The sequence below is a fragment of the Elephantulus edwardii genome, unplaced genomic scaffold (assembly GCF_000299155.1).
Source record: "Elephantulus edwardii isolate Elephantulus edwardi_28Jun2011 unplaced genomic scaffold, EleEdw1.0 scaffold00006, whole genome shotgun sequence".
In the NCBI taxonomy this organism is placed as follows: Eukaryota; Metazoa; Chordata; class Mammalia; order Macroscelidea; family Macroscelididae; genus Elephantulus; species Elephantulus edwardii.
In genome coordinates, this window is record NW_006399756.1 from 34,349,834 (window position 1) to 34,361,443 (window position 11,610).

General features: G+C 45.2%; 1 protein-coding gene across 1 annotated transcript in view; it reads left to right on the plus strand.

Moving 5' to 3' along the window:
- SLIT1 (slit homolog 1 (Drosophila)) overlaps window positions 1-11,610 on the plus strand; it is a 209,187-nt gene that overhangs the window by 179,951 nt on the left and 17,626 nt on the right. Inside the window, exons 24-26 of the mRNA XM_006880074.1 lie at window positions 1,616-1,687; window positions 2,417-2,488; window positions 8,906-9,069. Coding sequence (XP_006880136.1) covers window positions 1,616-1,687; window positions 2,417-2,488; window positions 8,906-9,069 — 308 coding nt within the window. The remainder of the gene's footprint in view (window positions 1-1,615; window positions 1,688-2,416; window positions 2,489-8,905; window positions 9,070-11,610) is intronic.

Consider the following 11,610-nt stretch of genomic DNA (forward strand, 5'->3'; position numbering starts at 1 on the left):
ACCCAGACAACTGGTTCTTTTTTTAGAGTCTCCATGACAGCCTAGCAACTTGATTGCCCATCCCTGGCGAGATCTTGCTTTCAAAGGCCTCTTTTGACCCCAGGGAGCTGGTGTGTGAAGCCTCCATGGCCTCAGGCAGTGGTTCTCAGTGAAGGGAGCCCTCCAAGGAACATTTGGCTATGTCTGGAAACATTTCTGGTTGTCACATTTTGGCAGGGTAGGATGGGGTATGTAGAGAGGCCAACGATGCTACTAAACATTCTCCAAGGCCCAGGACAACTCTTGAAACAAAGAATCACCCAGTCTAAAATGTCAGCAGCATTGGGGTTGAGAACCATGGGCTCAATAGTCCTGGCATCTTTGAATGAGACAGAGACCTTTTGTGTCATAGAAATGTCTCTTTCATTAATTCCTCCCCGCAAAAAAACAAAACAAAACAAAACAAAAAAAACCTTTACTACATAAAGCTGTATAATGAATAATTTAATTACATTTAAATTTAATTAATTTAAATGTGTAATTTACTGCATAATTAATATCCAGTAAACTACACACAATTAAAGTCTACAACGTGATAAGTTTTGACATATCTATACAGCCTAGAATCATCAAGACTTCCCTTTCATACTGACTCCCTGTCCTAACTTTCCCCAAAGCTTCCCGTCACCATCAGTCAGCTTCCTGTCACTAGGATTAGTTTGCATTTCCTACACTTTTATATAAATGAGATAATTCATTTTTCACCCCCTCTTCTCAGTACTTTATTCTTTTCTTATAGCTAAATAGTATTTCATTGTGACACTTTACCGAGGTTTGTTTATTTACATTGATGGATATTTGCTTTTTTTTAAATAACTAAATGCTCTTACATACATCATTTCCTTATCACCAATTTTTTAGTCTGCCCTTGATTTCTTTAGAAACCTTGTAAGACAATAGTTAAGTTTGTAGACTTTAGAAAGGGAGAAACCAAAGTAAAATACGGGCCTAATAATTAGTAAATGTGACACTGTTATTCATCCTTCAGAGTCTCAGTTTCCTCATCTCTAGGATGAAGATCATACTAGTAACATTCACACCGTCACAGCTTCCTAAAGGGTAAATTGTTAGATGCCCAGACCGTGTCTGCAGTTTGGAAGTGATGGGCTGAGGGGATGAGCTACCCATCAAAGAGCCCCTAGACCCTGTGTTGGCTTCACAAGGAATCCCACCTGTGCCCTGGCTGCTACCACCTCCATGAAGGGAATTCTCTTGATCACAGTAACAGCACCTCTCCCTTATTAAGGATGAGTTGTAGCCAGGCACTGTGTAAAGAGCTGTATTCATTCATTTTAGCCTCAAAAGAATCCTGTGAGGTTGGTATTATTGCTGTCACTACTTGCAATTGAGAGAACAGATGGTACCATAAACAGATTAAAATGGATTATTGGGAGCACAACTGAGACAGGAATGCAGGCCCTTGGCCCCAGGCCTGCACTTTTATCCACAGCGCTGCCTCATCTTAAAGAGCATGAGGAGGCTACCACGCAAAGCTTCCGAGGGATTTGATGTGCTGCATGGACTGCCTGCAGGGGCTTTGGGACAGTGACACTGGGCCCTTCCTTTCTTCTTGCAGAATTCTCAGCTACAACGCTCTCCAGTGCATCCCTCCTCTGGCCTTCCAAGGACTCCGCTCCCTGCGCCTGCTGTAAGTCTCTTTGAGCATCATTCCTCAGGGAAATCTGCCCCATAGAAGGTCCTGCCTTCTGTCTAAAGGGCAGAAAAGCCTCCATTCCTGGGACTCAAAGGTGGGAGACCTCTACACTTTAGTTAAAGCCCCTTCAGAAGCCAGCTAATGGGTGGAAAAACATTTAAGATATAAGTTTTTGTCAATGTCAAGTTTGTACAGGGGTAAGGGGCAGGGCATCAGAGATAAAGTAGCCTCTCATTCCTATAGGAGGTGTTTGCCATGTGGTCAAAGCCCTCTCTTATGTCTGTTATGATGCCTCTCATGGATTTACATATGAATCCTTTGTCAGCCCCAAGCATGGCAAGATGACATTTTTACAGCCTCAGCATAGGTCTGGCTGTACTAATTACCTTACCAAGAAGCTGGCTTCCCCTCAAGACTGAGGGAAGAACACGGTGCTCATACTCCATTTGTGATCTAAAGAGGATACGAGGCTTGCTTGTGAGAGCAAAAATTGGAGTCCTGTCAAAAGAGTGAAGCATCTGGTGGTCTAGGTGGATTGCTGAGAGCTCCTTTTTCCCTTTCCAGTGACCGGTCAGGCTGGGAACCTCCAGCTCATAGCAGTGATTTAGAGATTTTAAGGATACGCCTGGCATGTCTCCTCTCAGCAAAAGGCAATGCTGTTCCTCCATTAGCTCCTGAGTCTTTGTCTCTGGGATGAGCCCCAATAGCTTCTTCTTTCCTCAGGTCCCTCCACGGAAATGATGTCTCCACCCTCCGAGAGGGTCTGTTCGCAGATGTGACCTCCCTGTCGCACCTGTAAGTAGCCCTGGGCATCTCTGGATTGAAATGGAATTGGATTTTGGGAAAGACTCTACCTCCTGAGATTACTAGAGCTTGTTGCTTTCATCCTGCCGCTAATTATGCTTGTGAACTTCACATGTTGTACGACCTGTTGTACCCTTACATGTTCTGTAGTGGTTAGCAGCTCTACCAACGGAACATGAGAAAATACTGTCACAAGCAATAATAAAAGGGTAAGTGTCTTACTTACTAATCACTTCACCTGCATTGACTAATTATATTGCAGGGCAATCCTACAGCATAGACACTGTTCTTCCCAGTCTACACATAAGGAAACAGCACCAGAAGTATGAGACATTGGACCAGATTTGCATAGCTGTAGTGATGTAGCCTTCTGACTCCAAAATCCAGGCTCAGCGTCATGCCTCTGACTTCACACCTTGGAAGGTTGTTGTTAGACGCCCTCTAGCTGACTATGACCCACAGCGGTCCTTTGAACGACAGATGTAAACGTTGCCCTGTCCTGCACCATCTATGATCTCTGCTATGCCCAAGCCCATTGGTATAGTCACTGTGTCAACCCACCTTGTAGTCTTCCTCTCTTTCTCTAACCCTTCACCTTTCCAAGCATATTGTCTGTTTCCAAGAACTGACCTCTTGAAAACATGCCCAAAGCATGTGAGGCCATCCTTGGCAGGGTTCGCCATCCTTACCTCTAAGGAGCACCTTGGTTATACTTCCTCGGAGACAGATTTGTTTGCTCTTTTGGAATTCCATGGGGTATTTAGCACTCTTTTCTTCTGTCATTCTTCTTCATTTTCTAACTTTCGGATACATAGGGAGCAATTGAAAATACTATGGCTGGATCCTTAGGGTTTTTTTGTTTTGTTTTGTTTTTTTTAAATGTATGTGTGTGTGTGTACCGTCAAGTCAGATGTGACTGGTACAGGAGAAGATTGCCCCACCTTCTCCAGCAAAGCATCTGGTGGATACGAACCACTCACCTCTGGGACTGCAGTGCAGCTTCTTGCCACTAGGCCACCAGAGCTCCAGTATGGATTATATTTTACACCATCAGACTCAACTGCTGAGCCTGTCTTAACATGTATTCCTGCCTGGCAGGGGGTTACCAGCATTACCTTGGGGTTTAGACATACATTTAGAGGTGCTCTCGTGGTGCTGTGGCTTTTCCTGCATTCTTCCAAGAACTGAACAGCAACCCAAGTGCATTCTCACCTAGGCTCCTGCTCAAACTATACTCCTCCCTCCAAGTAACAAGTTGACAAGCAACATAGGTTTTGTACAAATAAAAAACCACAACTGCAGAACAAATTTTGCAACTACATTTGTCAATAAATTCAAACTTTTTTTTAAAAGAGGATAGCAGGAACAAAGGACAATAGCTAGAATAAAATCTTTCACATGGGGTTAGAACTGAAGAAGATGGGCAATGTCTCAGACTACAGTTATGAGACAACACACTGAAATAAAGTTGTTGGCGGACTCTGGGACAGATTCCAGACAAGATCATTCTTGGCACCAGTCAAGCCAATTAGCTTTGATTATGTGGAATCCACAAACACTGATGATATTGATAAACCCTTTGGAGACCTCACATCTCTAGCCAAGACTCGAACCTCTAAACCCTTATATACAATCACAAATCAAATGGCAGGCTACTGAAAGGATTTACAAAGAAGGATCTCTGTTGGTGAAAGTATAGGTGGTAACCAAGGAGATTACATTTCAGAGACTGACTGACCTGGGGACCTTGGCCAAGTTTTGGAACAGGTTTGTGGCCTGAAACTATAATGACTGAGGACCAGAAGAGCTGTGGGACAATATCAGGAATATCATCCAGGAAGAATACAAAGGGTCATTACAAAGACAGAAGAAGAAAAGAGCAAAATGGATGTCTGAAGCGACTCTGAATATTGTACTAGAATGCTGAGAAGCCAAAGCAAAGGGAAAAAAAATCAAGATATAAGGAGCTGAACAGATTTCAAGGGGCAGCATGGGAAGACAAAGCAAATGAAAAGTGCAAAGAGTTGAAGTCAGAAAATCATAAGAGCTGAACTTGCTTGGAATTTCCTAAACTGAAGAAACTGATGAACAAAATAAAGCTTTGAGTTGCAATACTTAAGGATGCTTTGAGCAGAATATTAAATGATCTTTGAAGCATTAAAAGAAGATCAAAAGAGAGAAGAAAAAAAAAAGAGGATAGCAACAGCAGGTCAGAAGCCAGATCCAAATGACTGGAAATAAAGCAATAAGTAAAGATCAATTTAACAGTAATTACAGAACAGGGAGTTGGCATTAATGATTAGATGTGTTCGTTAATTGCATATAAGCCTGATTTCTCCACACAACATCTGTGTGAAAAGAATCTTCCATTGTTATGTCATAATCTTGTGAATAAATTCTGCCCTTTATATCCAGAGTGTAAAAAGGAAGTAGACTGTAGCCTGGAAAATGTGTCTGTCCTTAAAATCGCCTATCTACACATCTTCACACGCAGCCTTGCTGGAATGTGTGTGTGTGCACTTCTGTCCGTCATTGTCTGCTCTGTACCTCACACTGCAGCCTTCCATGGGTTTTACTGAGCTCTTCCAAGGAGTGAGGGGATGGTAAAAAGATTACATAGATTAATTTTATTGCCTCTGGACTTCCCCTTGGCTTCATGCAATTTGAAAGGAAGACACACCTACAATTCTGTAACAAGTCCTGATGGGCCAAGGATTAGCATCCAGTGTTCCTGGTTCCTGAAGGTGCCAGTATTCCTTAAAGTTCTCTGTTCTTAGTTTGACTCTGGTCTGTCCCTCTCCTCTTTACTGGTAACTTGGAAGAGAGGTTCTGTGCGTGAGGGTGAGGCATAGGGTAAAGTCTACCACACTGAAATCCGTGGGACTCTAGGCTGTGGGTGTTAGGCGCCATTGAGTTGATTCCGACCCAGCAACCCGCCCTGTCCTGTGCCATCCTCACAATGACTGCTATTATGGGATAAGGTATAGCATAGAGTGTAGTCTATACAAAATCAAGAAGAGACGATTATTAGCCACGCCTGCATTGTAAAACCATTTTATATGTATCTTTGGTCCTGTAGTACTTATTGTTAAGCATTAGAGAGGAACATAACCATTTGAGGTCTACCTTAGTCGGGATTTCTGTGTAGAGTAGATGCACACATTAGGCATCTATAACAATCCTAAGATATTTTAAGCCTCCTACATTTATATTGGCCTCAGATTTAGTGCATCTGGCATTTCCTCTAAATGAGCTCTAAGGCTGAAAGAAGCATTTGAAATACAGCTTAAATTAATGAATCTTGACTGGACTATGCTCCTGCTGTATGCTATAAAAAGGCTTTTAAATTTTGTGTTTGTCTATTGAATAACACTATTTGATTGCATCACACATTTTTACATTAAGATGCTAATGACTATAAAACATTTTTAATAAGCCACCATGTTTTTATTCCTTATTTTTTTTAAAAAAGGGGTTTTGGTGGTTTTTTTTTTTAAAAAAAAACAACAAAACAACCAACCCAAACAGACACAATAGTGCTCAAAAATCCCAACTGCCAGATGTCATCTGCTTTTGAGCTGCCAGGGCCTGATCTGTGGAAAGAAGAGTGCGTCTCCTCAGTCTTATTAGACGGGATGGATGCTGTCAGCAAACATGGAGACAAGAATTAAAAGCGTGCTGAGGTTGAACCTGCTTTTCTTTCTGAGCCCCATTATTCCCTCAGCTCCCATTTTTGGTTAGATGTGCTTGTCTTTCTTCCCTCCCTAGATTGCATGCTCTTTATCGAATCATAAAGTGAGCTCCAGAGGTGTTAAATGAGCTGCTCAAGGTCACCAAGCGGTCCGCAGCTGCGCCGAGGCCAGAGCCCTCGTCTGGTTCAGCCTCTTTATGAAATCACATAGCCGTCAGCTGTGCCATTTGGGAGAATTCTTGTTCAAGAATCAGCGTTGCTTTCCTTCAAAGTGGAGTCAAATCCTCTGTGGCACCCAGAAACATGTGGAGAATGGAATTCACTAGTGACTTGTGAAATACGACCATTCTTATAAGCAGCATGTAGAGATTACAGATGAGTAGATATGTATGTATAAATATATATGTGTGTGCATAAACTGCTGGTGTGGTGCATAACACAGGGAGCTGCTAACTGAAAGGACCATGCTTCAAATCTATCACTCACTCACTCTTCAGGATAAAGATGGGAAATAAAAAATTATAGCTTTGGGAACAGATGGAGGGTAGCTATGGGCTGTAACCAATTTGAGGGCAGTTGGGGGGTGTCAGTATGTGTTTAATGGGGCTCTGATGGTCTCTGTGGTTAAGGACTTGTCCTGCCAACCCAAAGGTGGGTTGTTCAACTCTACCAGCAGCTCCAAGGGAGACAGACAGTCTCCCTTCCATGTAATTTACAGCCCACTGTAAAACCAGCTGGAGAGCTGGGAGTTGGTTCTGCCTTAACCACTATGAGTTGTTGTTTGCATATGTATATTTGTGTGTAAAGGTATATACATATACAAACATGTACATCTATATCTCTGTATCCTTGTATTTTCAAAACAGCATTGATATTGACTGTCAGGCATAAGGCACACATTTTTGTATTCGATGAATCCTTCTTTCCCTTCATCCATGTCTTGTTTATCTTTGTGTCTCTGACTTTGGTTTAGTGAAGAGATTTTGAACTTGCCCATCAGATTAGTAAAAAACACACGATACTGGTAGTGGATGGTGCTACTTCAAATGTGAGAAGGGTCACAGCTCTTAGCATCCTGATGAGAGCAAGTCAAAGTGGCCTTTTCAGACGGCAGCTCGTAGACACTTCCTCTGCAATTTCAGTCTTACTTCTGGACTCTGTTCTAGGGAAATACTCATACTTCTCAGAGAGGCACATTTGGGAATGTTCACTGCCGTTGGATACAGCCAGAATGCCCAGCAAGAGGGAAATTGTGCAGTAAATTATGGAGCATCCATTCTTTGGGATGCTAAGAAGCCATTTGAGAGAATGAGGTGGGCACAGAAATACTGACCTGAAAATATCACTCCAGGGCAAGCTGCTTAGTGAGTAACAAGAAACAAGCTGCTCAGTAAAGACAAATGTGCGACGTAACTTCTGAGGGAGAGTCATTCGTGTGACCGTGAGAAAGGACAGTGGCTACGTCTGTGGAGGGCAATAAGAGCGGGAAGGAGAGTTGTGTTTCTCCGTGGCTGCACCGCAGTCTAGAATCACTCCCTTGATTCATGAACACTGGGAGTTTCCAGTCTCTCCATTACCCACAATCCTCCAGTCAATACCTTTGCACAGATGTCATCACGTACTTGCTCAGGTTTATCTTCAAGATAAAATAGGAAGCTACTGACATAGTAGCTGCATCAGTCAGTTGAAAAACCATTTACATGCCTCTCAGTAATATGCCTGCTTGTTGTTATTGTTCTATTATTAATGTAAATGCCATAGAATACAAAACTAGTCATTTCAAGGTACGCAGTTCCCCGGTGGTGCGTGCACTCAAAATGTTTCACAGGGCAGAGACTTTTGCTTTGTCTGCGTGTTTGACAGTGGAACACAGTGAGAACGAATTCGTGTAGTCCTTGTTTAGTTAAACATGGAAGGAGAAATCTGAGTGTGAGGGCTGCAGGATCTAACGGCTCAGGGTCTGTATCCAGGAGCTGCCCTCCGGTCCCTGCCATGGCTTCTTCCTCATGAGGCTCAGTTCCCACATCTCTGAGATGTACAATACTGCAGAGCTAATGAGAAGATTAGGCATGCCAGCCATTGAGAGCAGCTGGCTTGTCATGGCAGTAAATGGTAGCTCCCTTTCCCCTGGGCAGTCTACACACACAGACTCTGACCTCAATAGCACAAGTTCAAACCCAGACCCCTCTTTTCCTCTGTGATAATACATCCTTTAACTTTTGGAGGCTTAGTTTCCTTACAAGTAAGATGAGGATGATAGGAGGTGAGAGAGATTTAGTCAGGAGTTCTGGTGACACAGTTGCTAAGTGCCCAGGGGCTTGTACAACAGCAGCTGGCAACACAAGTATGTTCTGGATCAAGGAAAACTCCATCCACACCCCAGACACCGTCTTCTGCTCCCTCCCACTTATTGCTGGAGTGTGTGTGTCTTTCTGTTCATGCTCATGGCTCTTGCAGTAGAACTAATATGTCATCACAGTCTTAGATGGAAAACTTAATTAACTGGCTTGGTCTTATTTACTTGGATCTGGCAGGTAGCACCCAGGTCGCTCAGCTGACTGCTCCTGGCTGCCTACCACATCTCTAGCTACACAGATAAATGCTTATGGGCTCTCAGGCCTTTTGCCAGCCCCTGGCCGAGTGCCTGGCACCCTAAGTTCCAGCAGGTGAGGGACTGATGAAGCTGTGTTGCTGCCTTTCTCTGATTTCTGTCCCAGAGCCATTGGTGCCAACCCCCTGTACTGCGACTGCCACCTCCGATGGCTGTCTGGCTGGGTGAAGACCGGCTACAAGGAGCCTGGCATTGCCCGCTGTGCTGGACCCCCAGACATGGAGGGCAAACTGCTGCTCACCACACCCGCCAAAAAGTTTGAATGCCAAGGTGAGCCCAGAGCACGGCATGGAGGGTGGGGGTCCTGGGGTGGATCTTGCCTCCTGGCGCCGTAGGGTTTGCTCAACCCTGGCTGGCCTCCCAAGTGTTCCTGTGTCTCTGAGGTGATCAGCCGGGTGGAGGGTGTGGGGGTCACATGGCAGGAACAGAGTACCTGATGCTTGTTAGGGGAATTGCCCTCCACCCGTGCCAGAGAAAGAGCTGCAAAAGCCACTCAGAAAACCTCCAGCTGAGAAGCTTTTAATCCCTCCTGGTGGTTATGCAAGGGAAATAAAAATAGCAGCAGTTTCTAGAAGCTGTGAGCCTCTCAGCAGCTCCTCAAGCCTTCCTTCGGTAGGAATCCTGCTTAGCAATTAGCTTAAAGCCCGCCTCCACCTCCGCCTCTGCGCCTGCTGGAGTGGCCAGTCTCCTGACATTTGCAGAAATAGGGGCACCTTCCTGTAGGCCCCGCATGTTGGGCCTCTGTAAACACTTGTTCAGGGGCTGATTGACGACTGAGGGCCCCAGCCCAGGAGGCCCTGGTGAGCAGAGAAGGGCAACCCCCTGATCCTGTATGCAGTGGGGGGGACCTGGGGGAAAAGCTGGGAGGCCATGAGCCATGGCCCCTGCCCTCTGCAAGCTTCTAGACTGCTGTGGAAATGAGACTGACAGCCATAGGTTAATGAGGAGGCCTGGCCACCCTGCATGCAGGATGCTGTCGGCAGGGGAACAGCGCAGACAGGCCCCATCTGTGGCTTGGATGTGTGCAGCAGGCCAATTTATGTTTAAACATTTGCTTGATGTGTATTTAATGGGGGTGGGGCGGTGCTGGCGAGAAGAGTCATTAAAAAAATATTTTTTTTCTTGAAATACAACACACCCAAGAAAGTACACAAATCATAAATGAATTTTTCAAACTTTAACTCACCCATGTAACCAGGAACTGGATCAAGAAGCAGAGACCACATGCAGAGACCATTCTCCACCCCCAACCCCATGCTCCTTCCAGATTGACTGGGAGGCGTGTTCATTCCTAGTCACATTAGTGCCCCTTTAGCAGAACAGATATTTTACCACTTTGGTCCCCAGGTCGTGGGCAGTACAAACTCAGTGGCTCAAACACCAAAAGGTTGGTGGTTCAAGCTCACCCAGCCACTCTGTGGAAGAAAAGGCTTAACAATCTACTTCCATTAAGACTGCAGCCAATAAAACTCTATGGGGCAGCTCTACATATGGGGTCACTGTGAGTCAGATTGTCTCGTTGACAACAACAAACAGAAGAAGTCATAAGTGGAAAGAGCTCACTCACATGGTCTTGCTGTGTCTCCCTATGAGAGCTTAACGTCCCAGTTCACTCACTGCCCACTCTCCTGTCCGTCACAAGTCCAGGGCATGCGTGCAGCTGGGAAACAGGAGACAGCTTGTCTGCCGCTGGAAGGTTGATGAGCAAGGCGCTTCCTGGTTCAGTCTTGGATAGAACACTGCTCCCCACTGGAGCCTCCTCCCGGCTCTCAGCTGGCTGTGCGGGAGACCCACCTGCTGAGGTTTGTCATCCTGGCTCTGCAGGTGTCAGGTTGGGTGATAGTGAGGTGTGAAGAGATAGAGACTCATACCAGCAGGAGACTCACACCCGCTGCTGCCCTAACCACATGCTTCCACAGGCTGAATGTGTGGCTTAGCTGTGCAGCTTTGTGGAGCAGGGGCTGTTTTTAGCCCATCTGAGAGAGGAGGGCCTGGAGGCTGGAGAAGGGGGACCATGGAGGGAGGAAGTGAGCAGATTCCAGAGAATCTATTTATAAGTGACTCATAGCTGACCCTCTGGTGAGATTTCAGAGTCTGTAAATTGCATGGAAGTAGACTGCCCATCTTCCATGGATCAGCTGGTGGATTTGAACTCTTGCCCTCTGTGCTGGCAGTGCAACTTGAGGCCACTAGGGCTCCCTACAAAGGAACATTGGGCAATGTAAAAACCTTGGAAAAGCACTTTCCACCACCCTGCTCGTGCCCAGGTGGGAATCCCCGGTCGCTCTGTGCCCAGTGCCTCCCTGCCCTGACTTCTTCCTACAGTGGCATTTGAGCCACTGAGTTTGTACTGCCCACGACCTGGGGACCAAAGCGGTAAAATATCTGTTCTGCTAAAGGGGCACTAACATGACTAAGAATGAACCCACCTCCCAGTCAATCTGGAAGGAGCATGGGGTTGGGTGTGGAGAATGGTCTCTGCATGTGGTCTCTGCTTCTTGATCCAGTTCCTGGTTACATGGGTGAGTTAAAGTTTGAAAAAAATTCATTTATGATGAATTTTTTGTGAAGAAACACATTCAGTGTTTCCTTACCTAATAAACTAAAATTTCCTGTGTTTAACAAGCAATCTTCATATCACATGAAAGATTCTGCTTCTAAGCATGGTGGCCACCTGTCTTCTCCTTTCAACCCCACAGCACCAAAAATCAAATCCTGTGCTCGCTTCGGCAGCACATATACTAAAATTGGAACGATACAGAGAAGATTAGCATGGCCCCTGCACAAGGATGACACGCAAATTCTTGAAGC